This window comes from Amblyraja radiata, unplaced genomic scaffold, assembly GCF_010909765.2.
Source record: "Amblyraja radiata isolate CabotCenter1 unplaced genomic scaffold, sAmbRad1.1.pri S89, whole genome shotgun sequence".
In the NCBI taxonomy this organism is placed as follows: domain Eukaryota; kingdom Metazoa; phylum Chordata; class Chondrichthyes; order Rajiformes; family Rajidae; genus Amblyraja; species Amblyraja radiata.
The window spans coordinates 8,047,706-8,068,722 of NW_022630172.1; the positions used below are offsets into that span (position 1 = coordinate 8,047,706).

Consider the following 21,017-nt stretch of genomic DNA (forward strand, 5'->3'; position numbering starts at 1 on the left):
TTGAGTCAATGGACGGGTGATTGGTGGGTGTGATGGTCTGGGCTACGTGCACAATTCAATGTTGGTCAGCATTTCAGATGTTTTTAAAATCTCTTCATTTCCTAAATCATAAGATTCTTTTTTTATAGTTCCTCTTTCAGATTTTCTGACGAGTATAAGTAAGTGGGTACTTGTTTCCGGGATTTAGATTTTCCTCAAACCACTCAAAAATGCCTCCAGAATGTACGTTGATGTTTCTCAGCTTTGGTAAGTGAACCACTTCAGGGCAAAGAATCATTCGGTGAATAGTGTGCAAAACTGATAATGTGTGCTTAGAAATACAGCATGGAAACAGAGTTCATGTAGACCATCGATCACCTGGAAGATGCTTTAAGCTAGTAGGGGTGCAGAACATATTTACGAAGATGTTGACAGGATTTAAGACCGCATTTGTAGTATTATGATCAATTTTGGGCACCATATCTGAGTAAGGGTGTGCTGGCGTAGGTGAGGGTTCAGAGGAGGTTTACGAGAATGACCCTTGGAATGATTGGGTTAACAAATAATTAGCATTTGATGGCAATGGGACTCTACTCGTTGGAGTTTGGAAGAATGAGGGGGAAACCACATTTAAACTTACCGAATAGTGAAAGGCTTGGATAGACTGTATGTGCAGAGGGTGGTTCCACTATAGGGAGAATCGAGGATCTGAGGTCATAGACTTAGACTTAAAAGATGTTCCGTTGGAAGGACATGATAAGGAATATATTTATTGGTGAACCTGTGGAAGAGGGTGGGAATCTGTGGAATTAATTGCTGCAGAAAGCTGTGGAGGCCATAATTGGATGTTTTAAGTTAGAGACACAGTATAATAATAATAATAAAACATTTTATTTATGGGCGCCTTTCAAGAGTCTCAAGGACACCTTACAAAAATTGAGCATGTAGAGGAAAAACATGTAAGGGGAATGAAATAAATAGTAGAGACATGACTAGTACACAAAGTAAAGACAAAATTCAATACAAAACACAGTATGAGGCAATTAATGCACAGATGAAAAGGGACGGGGACGTGGGGCTAAGGATAGGCAGAGGTGAAGAGATGGGTCTTGAGGCGGGACTGGAAGATGGTGAGGGACACGGAATTGCGGATCAGTTGGGGGAGGGAGTTCCAGAGCCTGGGAGCTGCCCTGGAGAAGGCTCTGTCCCAAAAACTGCGGAGGTTGGACTTGTGGATGGAGAGGAGACCGGCTGATGTGGATCTGAGGGACCGTGAGGGTTGTTAGGGGGAGAGGAGGTCAGTGAGATATGGGGGGGGGGGGGGGCAGATGGTAGAGGGCTTTGTAGGTGAGGACCAGGATTTTGTAGGTGATCCGGTGGGAGATGGGAAGCCAGTGAAGTGTTTTGAGGACTGGAGTGATGTGATGCCAGGATTTGGTGTGGGTGATGAGTCGGGCGGCTGCGTTCTGGACCAGTTGGAGTCGGTTGATGTAGGTGGAGCTGATGCCAAGGAGAAGTGAGTTGCAATAGTCCAGTCGGGAGGAGATGAAGGCATGGATGAGTCTTTCAGCAGCAGGTGGTGTGAGAGAGGGTCTGAGTTTGGCGATGTTGCGTAGATGAAAGAAGGAGGTTTTAATGACATGGCGGATGTGAGGCTCAAGGGAGAGGGTGGAATCAAAGATCACGCCAAGGTTGCGGGCCTGGGGAGATGGGGAGACAGTGGTGCCGTCGATGGTGAGAGTGGGGTTATTGATTTTGCTGAGTGTGGCTTTGGAGCCTATGAGGAGGAATTCTGTCTTATCGCTGTTGAGTTTGAGGAAATTATGTTGCATCCTGGTTTTTATAGCTGACAAACAGGAGTTGATATGGGAGAGGGGGGGGGGGGTTGTGGGGCGATTTGGTGCCAAGGTAAATCTGGGTGTCATCAGCGTAAATCCAGATTGAAGTGGCGGAGTATCTGACCAAGGGGGAGGATGTAGATGATGAAGAGGAGGGGGCCGAGTACGGAGCCTTGGGGAACGCCTTGAATGACTGCGGCTGTAGCAGAGGTGTGGTTGTGGAGAGAGATCTGTTGGAAAGGTAGGAACGGAGCCAGCTGAGTGCAGAGCCTTCAATGCCGAGGTCTTTGAGTCTGGTGAGCAGGATGTTATGGTACACTGTATCGAAGGCTGCGCTCAGGTCGAGGAGGATGGGGATGTTGAGGGAACCAGTGTCAGCAGAGGTGAGGAGGTCGTTGAGGACTTTGAGGAGAGCCGTTTCTGTGCTATGGAGGGGGCGAAAGCCAGATTGGATGGGTTCAAGTAGGTTATACGCAAAGAGGTGGGAATGAAGTTGTGACGCAACGATACGCTCCAGGGTTTTTGAAAGAAAGGGGAGGTTTAAGATTGGGCGGTAGTTAATGAGAGAGGAGGGATCAAGACCAGTTTTCTTTAAGATTGGTGTAACGGCAGCAGTTTTGAAAGCGGAGGGGACAATTCCTTGGGACAATGATGAGTTGAAGAGATTAGTGAGGTAGGGGCAGAGAACGGGGAGGCAGGACTTCAACAGGGGAGTGGGGAGAGTGTCGAGTATATATATTTTTGATTAGTACGGGTGTCAGGTGTTATGAGAAGGCAGAAGAATGGGGTTGAAAGGGAAAGATAGATCAGCCATGATTGAATGGCGGAGTAGGTTTGATGGGGCAAAGGCCTAATTCTTCTCTTATCAGTTATGAACATGTTTTGTTACCAAATACCTTATCTCAAAAAAGCTCTCCACTGTTCGTATTGATTCTACCATTGACTAATTGATAATGTCACAATCAACTGTATTGACTTATAGATCCCAGGACTTTGAACTCAATATATTTAATTATAGATATCTTAAACTAATATAACCAAACGTTGGACTTTTTCCTTGGAGAGCAGGAAGATGAGCGGCGATTTTATAGAGGTGTACAACATCACGAGGGGAATAGTTCAGTAGATGCACAGTCTCTTGCTCAAAGTAGGGTAATCGAGAACCGAGGAAGTTGGTTAACGGTGAGGTGGGAAGGATTTAATAGGAATCTGAGGGGTCATTTTATCACACAAAGGGTGATAGGTAGAGAACGAGCTGCCAGGTGAGGTCGTTAAGGCTGGGACTATCGTAACGTTTTTGAAACATTTAGGCAGGTGCATGGATCGAACAGGTTTAGAGGGATATAGGCGAAATGTAGGCAGGTGGGACTAGTGCAGATGGGCTAAAGTTGGGCCGAAGGGCCTGTTTCCACGATGAAACTCCTACTAACCCCGTCTCTTATTCTTACAAGTTCCCAAGTCACATAATTAAGCCATTGGGCCGATAGAATCCGCTCTGCCATTTAATCACGGCAGATCAATCTTTCCCTCTTGCCTTCTCCCTATAACCCCTTGACATCCTTTCTCAAGAACCAGTCAATCTCCACTTTAAAAATATCGATTGGCGGCCTCCACAACTGCCTGTGGCAATGATAGAGAAATTGGTAGAAGGGGATAGAGTATTTGCAGAAAGCAGGTTGAGAAGTGTCATCGAGATAGTGTGGGAGTCAATGGGTTTGTAATAGACGTTAGTCGATAGTCTATTTCCTGCGAAGGAGACTGTGAGATCAAGAAAGGGGAGCGAGGTGTCGGAGGTGTCCAAATACGCAAATTTACACTACAATTGACTCCGTCTGCACCAAAGATGAGGTGTTCCATTCCAGGACATCCGAGATGTCTTCATTCTTTAGGGAACGGGGGTTCCCCTCTCCCACCATATATGAGGGCCTCACTCGTATCTCCTCATTACCCCACAGCTCCCCATCCCTAGGTCGCAACAGAGACAGTTCCCCTAGTCATTGCCTTTTACTTCATCAGCCATCGCATACAACACATAATCCTCCAAAGTTTCCGCCACTTCCAGCCGGATCCCACCACCAGCCACATGATCCAATTTCCACCCCTTTCCTCGTTCCCCTGAGACGTTCTCTCCGACAATCCCATGTTAACTCATCCCTACCCACCCAAACCAACCCTACCCAGGCACCTTACCCTGCAACCGCAGAAGATGCAACACATGTCCCTGTACCTCCTACCTCGGCTCCGTCCAGCGACCCCTCCAGGTTTAGCAGAGGTTCACTTGTACTTTCTCCAACCTCATCTACTGTATCCGTCGATCAAGATGTGGACTCTTTACATCTGCAATACCAAAAGTAGGCTAAGGGATCGTTTTGCTGAACACCTTCGCTCCGTCTGCCTAGACATACATGATCTCCCAGTTACCAAACACTTTAATCCCCCTTCCCATTCCCACACAGACCTTTCTGTCCTAGGTCTCCTTCATTGCCAGAGTGAGGCTAAACTCAAATTAAAGGAACAGCATCTCATATTTTGCTTGGGGAGCTTACATCCCAGTGGTATGAATATTGATTCCTCTAACTTCAAGTAACCCCGGCATGTCCATTCCCTCCCTTCACCCAAGTCACACAGGCTTATTGTTTTCATTCAACAAACAGCTGACAATGGCCAGTTTTCTTTATCATTCTTACTTTTAGCATATCATACGTTAATTGCTTTTTATCTATCTACATAATCGTCTATAAAAAAAAATTAAAAAAATTTAAAAAAAAGATGGCGGCGCCCTGGTTGGCTGCGGCTGCTTTGACTCTCGTTAGGGATAGCGGTAAGTTTTCTAAGGTTCGGCTTCATAACTTGCAGCAGGCAGGCTGCAAGTTAATGTACGATCATGGGGCATTACTGAGATTACAACGGTTAAGCAGTAGAGACTGCGTGTACGTTGAACTCGAGGAACGCCTGCACTGTCTCGGACTGCTGTGTCGGGAGAACCCAGCGGCCTGCAGAATTGCGGAGAATTGCGGGAAATTGCGGAGAATTGCGGAGACTTTCGCAGGCACTGGCCGCTACAGAAGAACACGGAGGCGGCGCTACAGAAGACAGAAGCGGGGCTGTCGAGGGGGGCTAACGGCGAGGCTAAAGGCTAACCCGTGGAGGACACCGCTCCCATCCATTCTCCTGTCGAATGTCCGCTCTCTGGAAAATAAAATGGACTATCTACATCTGGATCTCACAATAAAAAGGGAGGTGAGAGACTGCTGCGCTATAGTCCTGACAGAGACATGGCTAAACTCATCTGTACCTGATGCGGCTGTAAGCTTAGGGGGGCTAACAACATTCTGGCTCGACAGGGACACTGTTTTGACTGGTAAATCCCGGGGTGGGGGTGTGTGCATCTACACAAACAACAGCTGGTGTAATAATGCTACCGCTGTTTCCAGCCACTGCTCTCCGGACATAGAGCTTTTGACTGTGAAATGCAGGCCATTCTATCTGCCACGGGAGTTTACTGTGGTTAGCATTACTGCTGTATACATCCCCCCGCAGCCAACACTAAGGAGGCTCTGCGTATTCTCTACCGTTCCATCAGTGAGCTGCAAAGGAATCATCCAGAGGGCGTTGTCATTGTTGCTCGGGACTTTAACCAGGCCAACATGAAGACTGTCCTCCCTCATTTCCATCAATATGTGGAGTTTGCTACACGTGGAGAGAATACGCTGGACCGGGTCTACAGCAACATCAAGCAGGCTTTCAGAGCAGTACCCCGGCCTCACCTCGGCTCCTCTGACCACCTCTCTGTAATGCTCATCCCAGCCTATAAGCCCCTTCTGATCAGAGAGAAACCTACTGTGAAGCAGGTAGAGTCTGGTCTGAGGGAGCTACAGAAGCACTCCAGGACTGCTTTGAGTGCACGGACTGGGACATGTTCAGGACAGCAGCCACTCATAACGAAAACATCAATGTGGATGAGTATGCCATGTCAGTGTCGGGCTACATACAGAAGTGCATGGAGGATGACACTGTCATCAGGAACATCACAACCCGGGCCAACCACAAACCTTGGATTACTGCAGAGGTGCGTGCCATGCTGAAAGCACGAAATGCCGCTTTTAAATCTGGTGATTTGGGAGCTCTGAGAACAGCGAGAGCCAACCTCAACCGCGAAATTAAGAAAGCAAAGCGCGCCCACGGACAGAAAATCCAGGGTTTCTTCCAGGATGATACCAACGCCAGGAACATGTGGGAAGGCATCCGGGCCATAACAAACTACAAGGCACCTCAGATGTCTTGTAAGGATGACACAGACTTTCTAAATGAACTAAATAATCATTTCGGCAGGTTTGAGGCACTGAACACCACTACAATGAGGAAATTAGAGCCTCAACCAGGAGAACAGACACTGTCCTTTGAAACTGCTGAAGTCCGCAAAATCCTGGAGGGTATTGATCAGCGAAAGGCAGCCGGACCGGATAACATACCAGGGCGTCTGCTTAGGGGATGTGCCGACCAGCTGGCTCTGGTTCTGACAGACATTTTTAACATCTCCCTGAACCAGGCCATTGTTCCATCATGTTTCAAGACAGCCACCATCATACCAGTTCCCAAAAAGTCTACAATAACCTGCCTGAATGATTACCGCCCCATAGCACTCACACCAATAATAATGAAGTGCTTTGAGAGGCTTATTAAGCAGCACATGGTCTCTAAACTTCCCTCCAGTTTTGACCCGTTCCAGTTTGCTTATCGCCCGAACCGCTCCACAGAGGATGCTATTTCCTCTGTAGTCCACCTGAGCCTACAACACCTGGAGGAGAGGAACACCCACGTGCGGATGCTGTTTGTTGATTTCAGCTCAGCATTTAACACGATAATCCCCCAGCATCTGGTGAGCAAACTGGCACCCCTAGGTTTCAATACCATACTATGCAACTGGATCCTGGATTTCCTTTCTGAAAGACCCCAGTCTGTGCGGGTCGGGAAGAACACCTCCTCGGTCATCACACTGAGCACCGGATCCCCTCAGGGCTGTCCTGAGTCCGCTGCTCTTCACATTGATGACACATGACTGTGTCGCCAGGTCCACTACTAACCATATCATCAAATACGCGGATGACACAACAGTAGTGGGCCTCATCCGCAATAACGACGACCAGGCATATAGAGAGGAGGTGGAACAGCTCGTGAGCTGGTGCAGCAGGAACAACCTTCTCCTAAATGTGAACAAAACCAAGGAGATTGTCGTCGATTTCAGAAGGAAAATTCAGCCCAGTCACACTCCACTTTGCATCAACAACTCAGCAGTGGAGCAGGTGAAAAAGATCAAGTTCCTGGGGGTGCATATAACGGACACCTTAAACTGGTCCACAAACATTACATCTCTGGCAAAACGGGCACAGCAGCGGTTGTACTTCCTCCGCAGGTTGAGAAGTTTACACCTCCACCCTCCCATCCTCGCCACCTTCTACAGAAGCACAATTGAGTCGGTCATGACCAGCTGCATCTTTACGTGGTGCGGCAGCTGTACAGCTGCGGACTGGAAGTGCCTTCAGAGAGTGGTGAGGACAGCGGAAAAAATCATTGGGACTTCTCTTCCTTCAATCATGGACATGGGGTACAAGCGCTGTCTGATTAGAGCTAAGGGCATTACCAGAGCCCCCACACACCCACAATTCGGACTGTTTATACTGCTTAACTCTGGGAGGAGGTACCGCAGCATGAAGAGCGGGACAACCAGGTTCTGCAACAGCTTCATCCCCCAGGCCATAAGATTACTGAACAATCAACAAAAACGAGGCTAGAACTTTTAAAATATCGACACTTTTTAAAAAAAAACTTTTTATATATATTTATTTTACAGAACCATGCACATGAGGCATTTTTATGGACGCACCTAGCACTTTTACTTTTACTATTTACCTGATTGGAGAGTCAAATGCAACGAAATTTCGTTCAAGGTGCACTGTGCCTCGGTGTATATCTGAATGACAATAAAGTTTTTATTCATTCATTCACTTATGTCTAACGAGTCCGAAGAAGGGTCTCAACGTTACCCATTCCATCTCTCCAGAAATGCTGCCTGTCCCGCTAAGTTACTGCAGCTTTTTGTGTCCAGTGTGAAGAAATGATTGATGGTCAGTGCAAACTTGGTGGGCCGTAGAGCCTGTTTCCACATTATATCTCTCAACTAAATTGTTTCGGATTGGTGATTGCTGGTCGGCGTAGACTCAGTGGGACGAAGGTCTTGATTCCACGCTGTAAATCTAAATTAAACTAGCGTGAAAGGGTGATCGATTGTCGGCGTAGACCCTGTGGGCTGAAGACCTGTTTTCACATCGTATCTCTAAATGAAACTAGCGTGAATGTGTGATCGATTTTCGGCGTGGACTCTGTGGGCTGAAGGCCTGTTTTCACACTGTATTTCTCAATTCTAAACTCTAACTATTCTCTGACTCAATCAACATTTTGGTTTTATTTTGACAGAATTATTTTCAGCTCAGAATTCATTAAATAATTTGCTTTCAACTATATTCATATTGGTATTACATGTCACATGTACCGAGGTACAATGACATTCATTTTTATATACTGACCAGTAACAAGTATAACTATACAAGTAAGCTCATGATACACATTAAATACGCATCTCAGATACTGTGCAAATGTCTTGTAGTCGTACACTGCAACAGTAAACGTTCAGAAGATAGACAAAATAAACGACAGTAACTCGGCGGGTCAGAGACCATCTCTGGAGAAAAGGAATAGGTACGGTTTCTGTTTGAGATCCTTATTCAGACTGTGAGCCAGGGGAAAGTGAAAGAAGAGATATAGACCGACACTGTCATACAGAGCATACAGAGTCTGGCACCATGTTCAACCCCAGTGTTGTAAGTGCAGGGATTTTGATCTGACCATGGAGATTTGATGGCCTGGCGGCGTTGCAGGGTAAGCGTAGCCGTGGTGACTCCGCCGCTGCTCCACCACTGTCCGTTCCACGTGGTTGGCCTCTCGGTGCGGTGCTCAGTCCAGCCGAGCCCCAGGCTGTTGTAGGGCCTCCAGCGGTCCACTCCCCCGTCGAGACACTGCACTCCCTACTGCAGGCGGGGCAGACTTTCCCTGCATTTGCGGCCCCGCTGGTCCTAAATCCGCAGCGGGCCAGCCGAGCCTTCCAGACGGGTTCCACTACTTGGCAAGGGCCGTCTGTCCGTGGCGGGCGAGTCATCGGTCTGTGGTGATGTCGGGCCTAAGGGGCGAGGCCGGTCTGTAGCGGTGTCGGGCCTACCGGACGGGTCCCGGTCTCCAGTGGTGTCGGGCCTACCGGGCGATTCCCCGGTCTGTAGCAGTGGCAGGCCTACCGGGCGAGTCCCGGCCTCCGGTGGTTTCGGGCCTACCGGGCGACCTGGACATTCGGACTATCTATCCTCTCTCTACGGGCCGCCGCTCCGGGATACTCTCACGTTGTCTCACAATGTGTTTTGCCTTTCAGTGCTTATCGGTCACAATCACAGAGCTTACTCACAAGGTATGGATGCATCACTTTCTGTATCTTCACACGACGGTTACTGTTTGGGGGAGAATGTTGTGCTTTACCTGTACCCTCAATCTGGCTCTTTCCTAGACTCCAGTTGCCCTTTTACAGTTCCAGTTTATTGTCACAGGTACAGTGAACAGTATGTGTTGCGTGAAAAGAAATACATGATTACAATCAAGGCATTTAGAGTGTATAGATACACAATAAGGGAATAACATTGAGTGCGATGTAAAGCCATAAATGTTGATAAAACATAGTCTGAGGATCACCAATACAGTAGACATTAGTTCAGAACAACACTCTGGTAGGATGATTCCGTTACCTGATAACAGCTGGGAAGAAAGTCCATGAAACTGGAGCTATGCATCTGTTCGAATAGGAAAACACACAAATAAACCGTGGAGTAGTGTTCATATGTTTAAAAAATCGCACAGAGTTGTGGACGTAACCCAGTCCATGATACGTTCATAAAATCATAAGCAGCAGGACCAAACTTAGGTCATTCGACCGATCAAATCAACTCCGCCATTCATTCATGGCTGATCTATCTTTCCCTTTCAACGCCATGTTCCTGACTTCTCGCCTTAACCCCTGATAACCGTACTGATCATCTGTTAATCGCCGCCTTAAAAATATCCATTGACGGCCTCCGCAGCCTTCTGTGGCAATCAATTCTACAGATTCACCGCACTCCAACTAAATAAATTGCTCTTCATATTTGAAAAGGAATGTCGTTATATTCTGAGGCTATGGCCTCTGTTCGTGGACTCTCGCTAAAGTGGAAACATCCTCTCCACTTCCTGGTCTTTCATTGTTCAGTAAGTTTCAATGAGCACTCCCCTCCCTCATTATTCAAAACTCCAGCGAGCACAGGCTAGTGCCATCAAACGCTGTTTCTTCCTCTATTCATGATGTACACCTCTATAAGATCACCCCTGATCATCCTGTGCTCCAAGGAAAAACGGTCCTAGCCTGTTCCACCCTCACCCTCGAGTCCTGGCAACAAATTCCTGAACACCACTCCCTCTTCTCCAGTCTCCCATCAGGCAAAATGGGATGGACATGTGAAAACGCACACCTCCAGATTCAGGGACAGTTTCTTCCCAGCTATTATCAGGCAACTGAACCATCCTATCAACTACTATAGCACTGTCCTCAACTACTTTCTACCTCATTGGATACATCCTGGACTTGCACTAAACGTTATTCACGTTATTCCTTTTATCGTGTTTCTGTACATAGTGAATGACTGGATTGCAATCATGTATTATCTTTCCTCTGACTGGTTACCACGCAACAAAAGCTTTTCACTGTGACTTGTTACAGCGGCAGTAATAAACTAAACTAATCTAAACGTTATCCTGCGTCTGTACACTGGATCGGTTGTGATAATGTTTTTCCTTTCTGCTGGGACATTTACTGGAGAGTATTCTGAGGCATATAATTTACATGCATTTACATGCATTTACATGCATTTACATGGACAAGAGCAGATCCGGGGAAGTCAGCATGGTTTTGTACATGCGAGGTCATGTCTCTGATTGAGGTTTCAGAAGATATGACCAAAAAGGTAAATGTTCCGCTAAGCATGCGACCACAAGGTCGGCTGCTCTGGAAGGTTAAATCACATGGGATTCTTTGACCGTGAATATGTCACATTCACAAAGTCACAGTCTGAAAGTCACAGTCACAGAGTCACAGTCACAGAGACACAGTCGTAGTCATAGTCACAAAGTCACAATCACAAAGTCACAGTCACATATACACAGTCACAGTCACAAAGTCACAGTCACAGGCTCACAGTCACCGATACACAGTCACAGTCACAGTCACAGAGTCACAGTCACAGAGTCACAGTCACAGAGCCACAGTCACAGAGCCACAGTCACAGAGCCACAGTCACAGAGCCACAGTCACATAGCCACAGTCACAGAGCCACAGTCACAGAGCCACAGTCACAGAGCCACAGTCACAAAACCACAGTCACAGAGCCATAGTCACAGAACCACAGTCACAAAGCCACAGGCTCCGAGCCGTAGCCACCGAGGTAGTCACAGAACCATATTCACAGAGCCATAGTCACTGAGCCGTAGTCACCGAATCATAGTCACAGTCACAGAGCCACAGTCACAGAACCACAGTCACAGAGCCACAGTCACAAAACCACAGTCACAGAGCCAGTCGCAGAGCCAGTCACACAGCCACAGTCACAGAGCCATAGTAAACGAGCCGCAGTCACAGAGCCACAGTCACAGAATCATAGTCACAAAGCCACAGGCTCAGAGCCATAGTCACAGAGCCGTAGTCACAGAGGTAGTCACAGAGACATATTCACAGAGCCATATTCACAGCGCCATAGTCACAGTCAGTCACAGAGTTGCAGTCACATAGCCACAGTCACAGTCAGATTCAATGTCACGGTCAGTCACAGAGTCACAGTCACAGTCACAGTTACAGTCACAGTCACAGTCAGTCGCAGAGTTGCAGTCACAATCACAGAGTTGCAGTCACAATCACAGAGTCACTGTGACAGATTCACAGTCACAGAGTCACAGTCACAGATTCACAGTCACAGAGTCACAGACACAGATTCACAGCCACAGTCACAGAGTTACAGTCGCAGTCACCGTCAGATTCACCATCACAATCACCGTCACAGAGTCAGTCACAGAGTCAGTCAGAGTCAGTCATAATCAGTCAAAAAGTCACAGTCATAGTGATAGTCACAGAGTGATAGTCGAAGCCACAGTCGCAGTCCCAGAGTCGCAGTCACAGTCACAGTGACAAAGTTCCAGAGCCATGGTCACGGAGCTATCGTCACAAAGTCATAGTCACTGAGCCACAGTATCAGAATCATAGTCACAGTCACAGAGCCACAGTCAGATAGCCATAGTTAGAGCCAGTCGCAGAGCCACAGCCACAGAGCCACAGTTACAACGCCATAGACCCATAGTCACAGTCACAGTCACAGACTTAGTCACAGTCACAGTTATAGTATCAGTCACAGTCACAGTCACAGAGTCACGGTCACAGCCACAGTCACATAGTCCCAGTCAGAGAGATACAGTGACATTCACAGTCACATTCACAGTCACAGCCACAGTCAGTCATAGATTCATCATAGTCAGCCATTGTCAGTCATAAAGTCACAGTCACAGAGCCAGTCACAGAGCCACAGTCATAGAGCCACAGTCACAGAACCACAGTCATAGAGCCTCAGTCATAGAGACACAGTCATAGAGCCACAGTCACAGAGCCACAGTCACACAGCCACAGTCATAGAACCACAGTCACCGTGCCACAGCCACAGAACCACAGTCACAGTGCCACATTCACAGATACACCGTCACAGAGACACATTCACAGAGTTACAGTCACAGAATCATTCATAATCAGCCATAGAGTCAGTCATAGTCATGGTCTCAGACCCATAGTCACAGGTACACATAGAATCACATTCACAGTGTCACAGTCATAGTCACAGTCATCAGAGTCACAGTCACAACCACATTTACTGAGCCAGTCACAGAGCCATTGTCACAGAGGCACAGTCACAGAGCCACAGTCACAGTGCCACAGTTACAGCCAAAATCACAGATCCACAGTTACAGAGCCATTGTCAAAGTCGAAGAGTTACAATCATAGTCACAATCACAGTATTACAGTCACAGAGTTACAGTGTCAGAGTCACAGAGTTACATGCAGAGTGTCACAGTCAGAGTCAGTCATAGTTAGTCATAGTCAGCCACATAGTCAGTTATAAAGTCACAGTCACAGAGTAACAGTCAAAGACTCACAGCCACATAGCCAGTCACATAGCCCGTAGATCTATAGTTATAGTCACAGAACCATAGTCACAAAGCCTTAGTCACAGAGACACAGCCACTGAGCTACAGTCACAGAATCACAGTCACAGAGTCACAGCCATAGTAACAGTCACAGTCACAGTCACAGAGACAGAGTCACATTCCCAGAGTCACAGTCACAGAGACAGTCACATTTACAGTCATAGTCATAGTCACAGTCACAGCCACAGTCACAGAGTCACAGTCACAGAGTTAAACTAACATTCACAGTCACATTCACAGAGTCACAGTCACAGTCACTCATAGAGTCTGTCATAGTCAGCCATAGTCTGTCATAAAGTCACAGTCACAGAGCCAGAGTCACAGAGCCACAGTCACAATGCCATAGTCACAGAGCCGTAGTTTTAGAGCCACAGTCACATCACCATGTGGTCACAGTCACAGTCACAGAGCCACAGTCAGAGAGCCACAGTCAGAGAGCCACGCAGAGCCCCAGTCACAGAGCCACAGTCACAGAGCCACAGTCACAAAGCAATAATCATATGTTCCAAGTCATATATCATATTCATAGCCGTACAGTCATGTATTCCTTGGATCACGTACATCAGTTCTCATAGCATAATTAAGCGATTTGGCCCATCATGGCTGTACTATAATTATATTTCAACCCCATTCCCCTGCCATCGCCTCATAACCTCTGATACCCTTACTAATCAAATGTCTGTCAAACGCTGCCTTAAATATATCCATTTTCTTGACATCCACAGCCTTCTGTGGCAATGAATTCCACAGATTCACCACTCTCTGACAAAATACATTCATTCTCATCTCCTTTCTTAAGATACATCTTTTTATTCTGAGTATATGGCTTCTGGTCATAGACTCTCTCACCGGTGAAAACATCCTCTCCACATTCGCCCCATCAAGGCCTTTCACTATTCGGTAAGTTTCAATGAGGTACCCACTCATCCTTCTAAACTCCAGCTAATACAGGTCTAGTGCCTTCAAATGTTCAACATATTTTAACCCACTTAACCATTTCCTGGGATCCCTGAAACCCTTACAAATCAAGAATCTATCAATCACCGCTTTAAAACTATCCACTGAACAGGCCTCCACAGTCGACTGTGGTAAGGAATTCTACAGATTCATACCTTTCTGAACAAAGGAATTCCCCCTCGTCTCCTTTTTTTTAAAGGAACGTACTTTTATTCTGTAAAATTGGTAAAACTACACTCAAACTAAAAGCAATCCTCATGGAGTTATCAATACATTTAATTCCAGTTGTGGACGTGAGATTAGTGGACGGAAGTAAATGTTCTGGAAGAGTGGAAATCCTCCACAATGATATTTGGGGAACGGTTTGTGACGATGATTGGGATATCAAAGATGCGAATGTCGTTTGCCGACAAGTTGGATGCCCGGCGGCCAACGCTACACAAGAGGGTGGCAGTTTTGTGGCAGGCAGTGGGAAGATCTGGATGGACCAGGTTGCCTGCAATGGTTCCGAAATGTTCTTGTTGGCCTGTTCCTTCTCAGGATGGGAGGATCACGATTGCACGCCGAACATGTTGGCGTTACCTGTGATGGAGGTATGGAGCTAATAGTCATGGCGCCATAGAGGCGCATAACAATGGAGCCATGGAGTCATAGTCGTAGAGTAATTGTGCAAGAATAGTTAGAGAGCCACAGCGCCTTAGCAACACCGTCGGAAAGTCATAAGGTTAATAGTCACAGATTGATGGAGATAGAGACGTATAGCCATAGTCACAGAGACTTAGTGTCAGAGAGTCATAGAGGCTTTGAGTCAAAGAGACATAGGGACATAGAGACAAAGGGGCATAGAGCTATGGAGCAATAGAGACATAGTAATAGCCATAGTCATAGACAGAGAGACACAAAGTCATGGTCATACAGCCATAGCCATAGTCATAATCATAGAGTTACAGAATTATATTCAGAGAGACATAGAGACACAGAGACACAGATACATAGAGACATATAGACATATAGACATAGAGACACAGAGTAACAGAGCCACAGTCAGAGAGCCACAGTCAGAGAGCCACGCAGAGCCCCAGTCAGAGAGCCACCGTCAGACAGCCACAGACACAGAGCCCCAGTCACAGAGCCACAGTCACAGAGCCACAGTCACAGCCACAGTCACAGAGCCACAGTCACAGAGCCACAGTCACAAAGCAATAATCATATGTTTCAAGTCATATATCATAATCATAGCCGTACAGTCATGTATTCCTTGGATCACGAACATCAGTTCTCATAGCATAATTAAGCGATTTGGCCCATCATGGCTGTACTATAATTATATTTCGACCCCGTTCCCCTGCCATCGCCTCTGACACCCTTACTAATCAAACATCTGTCAAACGCTGCCTTAAATATATCAATTTTCTTGACATCCACAGCCTTCTGTGACAACGAATTCCACAGATTCACCTCTCTCTGGGAAAATACATTCCTTCTCATCTCCTTTCTTAAGATACATATTTTTATTCTGAGTCTATGGCTTCTGGTCATAGACTCTCCCACCGGTGAAAACATCCTTTCCACATTCGCTCTAACCAGGCCTTTCACTATTTGGTAAGTTTCAATGAGGTACCCATTCATCCTTCTAAACTCCAGCTAATACAGGTCTAGTGCCTTCAAATGTTCAACATATTTTAACCCACTTAACCATTTCCTGGGGATCCCTGAAACCCTTACAAATCAAGAATCTATCAATCTCCGCTTTAAAACTATCCACTGAACTGGCCTCCACAGTCGACTGAGGTAAGGAATTCTACAGATTCATACCTTTCTGAACAAAGGAATTCCCCTTCGTCTCCTTTTTTTTAAAGGAACGTATTTTTATTCTGTAAAATTGGTAAAACTACACTCAAACTAAAAGCAATCCTCAAGGAGTTATCAATACATTTAATTCCAGTTGTGGACGTGAGATTGGTGGACGGAAGTAAATGCTCTGGAAGAGTGGAAATCCTCCACAATGATATTTGGGGAACGGTTTGTGACGATGATTGGGATATCAAAGATGCGAATGTCGTTTGCCGACAAGTTGGATGCCCGTCGGCCAACGCTACACAAGAGGGTGGCAGTTTTGTGGCAGGCAGTGGGAAGATCTGGATGGACCAGGTTGCCTGCAATGGCTCCGAAATGTTCTTGTCGGCCTGTTCCTTCTCAGGATGGGAGGTTCACGATTGCACGCACGCCGAAGATGTTGGCGTTACCTGTGATGGAGGTATGGAGCTAATAGTCATGGCGCCATAGAGGCGCATAACAATGGAGCCATGGAGTCATAGTCGTAGAGTAATTGTGCAAGAATAGTTAGAGAGCCACAGCGCCGTAGCAACACCGTCGTAAAGTCATAAGGTTCATAGTCACAGATTTATGGAGATAGAGACGTATAGCCATAGTCACAGAGACTTAGGGTCAGAGAGTCATAGAGACTTTGAGTCAAAGAGACATAGGGACATAGAGACATAGAGGCATAGAGCTATGGAGCAATAGAGACATAGTAATAGCCATAGTCATAGACAGAGAGACACAAAGTCATGGGCATACAGCCATAGCCATAGTCATAATCATAGAGTTACAGAATTATATTCAGAGAGACATAGAGACACAGAGACACAGATACATAGAGACATATAGACATATAGACATAGAGACACAGAGAAACAGAGACACAGTCAGGGAGCCACAGAGAAACAGAGCCACAGCCAGAGAGCCACAGTCAGAGAGCCACCGTCAGACCGCCACAGTCACAGAGCCCCGGTCACAGAGCCACAGTCACAGAGCCACAGTCACAGAGCCACAGTCACAGAGCCACAGTCACAGAGCCACAGTCACAAAACAATAATCATATGTTTCAAGTCATATATCATAATCATAGCCGTACAGTCATGTATTCCTTAGATCACGAACATCAGTTCTCATAGCATAATTAAGCGATTTGGCCCATCATGGCTGTACTATAATTGTATTTCAACCCTGTTCCCCTGCCATCGCCTCATAACATAGAAACATAGAAACATAGAAAGTAGGTGCGAGAGTAGACCACCAGGTCCGTCGAGCCCGCACCGCCATTCGCTCATGGCTGAACACTAAACAGACACACTTACCCACAAACAGTAGACACAAGACACAGAACACAAGACACTACCCTCCCCTTTATACCGCTATCACCCCTCTCCACCCCAAGAACCTCTGACACCCTTACTAATCAAAAATCTGTCCAACGCTGCCTTAAATATATCAATTTTCTTGACATCCACAGCCTTCTGCGGCAATGAATTCCACAGATTCACCTCTCTCTGACAAAATACATCCCTTCTCATCTCCTTTCTTAAGATACATATTTTTATTCTGATTATGGCTTCTGGTCATAGACTCTCCCACTGGTGAAAACATCCTCTCCACATTCGCTCTATCCAGGCCTTTCACTATTTGGTAAGTTTCAATGAGGTACCCACTCATCCTTCTAACCTCCAGCTAATACAGGTCTAGTGCCTTCAAATGTTCAACATATTTAACCCACTTAACCATTTCCTGGGGATCCCTGAAACCCTTACAAATCAAGAATCTATCAATCTCCGCTTTAAAACTATCCACTGAACTGGCCTCCACAGTCAACGGTGGTAAGGAATACTACAGATTCATACCTTTCTGAAAAAAAGGAATTCCCCCTTGACTCCTTTTTTTAAAGGAACGTACTTTTATTCTGTAAAATTGGTAAAACTACACTCAAACTAAAAGCAATCCTCAAGGAGTTATCCATACATTTAATTCCAGATGTGGACGTGAGATTGGTGGACGGAAGTAAATGCTCTGGAAGAGTGGAAATCCTCCACAATGATATTTGGGGAACGGTTTGTGACGATGATTGGGATATCAAAGATGCGAATGTCGTTTGCCGACAAGTTGGATGCCCGTCGGCCAACGCTACACAAGAGGGTGGCAGCTTTGAGGCAGGCAGTGGGAAGATCTGGATGGACCAGGTTGCCTGCAATGGTTCCGAAATGTTCTTGTCGGCCTGTTCCTTCTCAGGATGGGAGGTTCACGATTGCACGCACGCCGAAGATGTTGGCGTTACCTGTGATGGAGGTATGGAGCTAATAGTCATGGCGCCATAGGGGCGCATAACAATGGATCCATGGAGTCATAGTCGTAGAGTAATTGTGCAAGAATAGTTAGAGAGCCACAGCGCCGTAGCAACACCGTCGTAAAGTCATAAGGTTCATAGTCACAGATTTATGGAGATAGAGACGTATAGCCATAGTCACAGAGACTTAGGGTCAGAGAGTCATAGAGACTTTGAGTCAAAGAGACATAGGGACATAGAGACAAAGAGGCATAGAGCTATGGAGCAATAGAGACATAGTAATAACCATAGTCATAGACAGAGAGACACAAAGTCATGGTCATACAGCCATAGCCATAGTCAAAATCATAGAGTTACAGAATTATATTCAGAGAGACATAGAGACACAGAGACACAGATACATAGAGACATATAGACATATAGAAATAGAGACACAGAGCAACAGAGCCACAGTCAGAGAGCCACGCAGAACCCCAGTCAGAGAGCCACCGTCAGACCGCCACAGTCACAGAGCCACAGTCACAGAGCCACAGTCACAGAGCCACAGTCACAGAGCCACATTCACAGAGCCACAGTCACAGAGCCACAGTCAAAAAGCAATAATCATATGTTTCAAGTCATATATCATAATCATAGCCGTACAGTCATGTATTCCTTGGATCACGAACATCAGTTCTTATAGCATAATTAAGCGATTTGGCCCATCATGGCTGTACTATAATTATATTTCAACCCTGTTCCCCTGCCATCTCCTCATAACCTCTGACACCCTTACTAATCAAAAATCTGTCAAACGCTGCCTTAAATATATCAATTTTCTTGACATCCACAGCCTTCTGCGGCAATGAATTCCACAGATTCACCTCTCTCTGACAAAATACATTCCTTCTCATCTCCTTTCTTAAGATACAGATTTTTATTCTGAGTATGGCTTCCGGTCATAGACTCTCCCACCGGTGAAAACATCCTCTCCACATTCGCTCTATCCAGGTCTTTCACTATTTGGTAAGTTTCAATGAGGTACCCACTCATCCTTCTAAACTCCAGCTAATACAGGTCTAGTGCCTTCAAATGTTCAACATATTTTAACCCACTTAACCATTTCCTGGGGATCCCTGAAACCCTTACAAATCAAGAATCTATCAATCTCCGCTTTAAAACTATCCACTGAACTGGCCTCCACAGTCAACGGTGGTAAGGAATTCTACAGATTCATACCTTTCTGAACAAAGGAATTCCCCCTCGTCTCCTTTTTTTTTAAAGGAACGTACTTTTATTCTGTAAAATTGGTAAAACTACACTCAAACTAAAAGCAATCCTCAAGGAGTTATCAATACATTTAATTCCAGTTGCGGACGTGAGATTGGTGGACGGAAGTAAATGCTCTGGAAGAGTGGAAATCCTCCACAATGATATTTGGGGAACGGTGTGTGACGATGATTGGGATATCAAAGATGCGAATGTCGTTTGCCGACAAGTTGGATGCCCGTCGGCCAACGCTACACAACAGGGTGGCAGGTTTGTGGCAGGCAGTGTGAAGATCTGGATGGACCAGGTTGCCTGCAATGGTTCCGAAATGTTCTTGTCGGCCTGTTCCTTCTCAGGATGGGAGGTTCACGATTGCACGCACGCCGAAGATGTTGGCGTTACCTGTGATGGAGGTATGGAGCTAATAGTCATGGCGCCATAGAGGCGCATAACAATGGAGCCATGGAGTCATAGTCGTAGAGTAATTGTGCAAGAATAGTTAGAGAGCCACAGCGCCGTAGCAACACCGTCGTAAAGTCATAAGGTTCATCGTCACAGATTTATGGAGATAGAGACGTATAGCCAAAGTCACAGAGACTTAGTGTCAGAGAGTCATAGAGACTTTGAGTCAAAGAGACATAGGGACATAGAGACATAGAGGCATAGAGCTATGGAGCAATAGAGACATAGTAATAGCCATAGTCATAGACAGAGAGACACAAAGTCATGGTCATACAGCCATAGCCATAGTCATAATCATAGAGTTACAGAATTATATTCAGAGAGACATAGAGACACAGAGACACAGATACATAGAGACATATAGACATATAGACATAGAGACACAGAGAAACAGAGCCACAGTCAGAGAGCCACAGTCAGAGAGCCACGCAGAGCCCCAGTCACAGAGCCACAGTCAGAGAGCCACGCAGAGCCCCAGTCACAGAGCCACAGTCACAGAGCCACAGTCACAAAGCAATAATCATATGTTTCAAGTCATATATCATAATCATAGCCGTACAGTCGTGTATTCCTTGGATCACGAACATCAGTTCTCATAGCATAATTAAGCCATTTGGCCCATCATAGCTGTACTATAAATATATTTCAACCCTGTTCCACTGCCATCGCCTCATAACCTCTGACACCCTTACTAATCAAAAATCTGTCAAACGCTGCCTTAAATATATCAATTTTCTTGACATCCACAGCCTTCTGCGGCAATGAATTCCACAGATTCAACTCTCGCTGACAAAATACATTCCTTCTCATCTCCTTTCTTAAGATACATATTCTTATTCTGAGTATGGCTTCTGGTCATAGACTCTCCGACCGGTGAAAACATCCTTTCCCCATTCGCTCTATCCAGGCCTTTCACTATTTGGTAAGTTTCAATGAGGTACCCACTCAACCTTCTAAACTCCAGCTAATACAGGTCTAGTGCCTTCAAATGTTCAACATATTTTAACCCACTTAACCATTTCCTGGGGATCCCTGAAACCCTT

The 21,017-nt window shown here is 46.1% G+C and overlaps 1 protein-coding gene across 1 annotated transcript; it reads left to right on the forward strand.

Annotated features, from left to right (window-relative positions):
* The first annotated feature begins 188 nt into the window (after positions 1 to 188).
* Positions 189 to 19,802, forward strand: LOC116969604 (scavenger receptor cysteine-rich domain-containing group B protein-like). The gene is made up of 5 exons (XM_033016434.1): positions 189 to 246; positions 9,295 to 9,330; positions 17,955 to 18,266; positions 19,614 to 19,690; positions 19,743 to 19,802. Exons 1-5 carry the CDS (start codon positions 210 to 212, stop codon positions 19,800 to 19,802), a joined length of 522 nt encoding a protein of 173 aa, XP_032872325.1. The 5' UTR covers positions 189 to 209.
* The last annotated feature ends 1,215 nt before the right edge of the window (positions 19,803 to 21,017 follow it).

Bases quoted from the DNA above. Each gene is read 5' to 3' on its own strand.
- LOC116969604 (XM_033016434.1), top strand. From the start codon at position 210: ATGCCTCCAGAATGTACGTTGATGTTTCTCAGCTTTG. The intron at 9,331-17,954 runs GTATGGATGCAT...ATTTAATTCCAG, and splicing joins TCACAGAGCTTACTCACAAG to ATGTGGACGTGAGATTGGTG. The intron at 19,691-19,742 runs GTGTGTGACGAT...TTTGCCGACAAG, and splicing joins ACAATGATATTTGGGGAACG to TTGGATGCCCGTCGGCCAAC.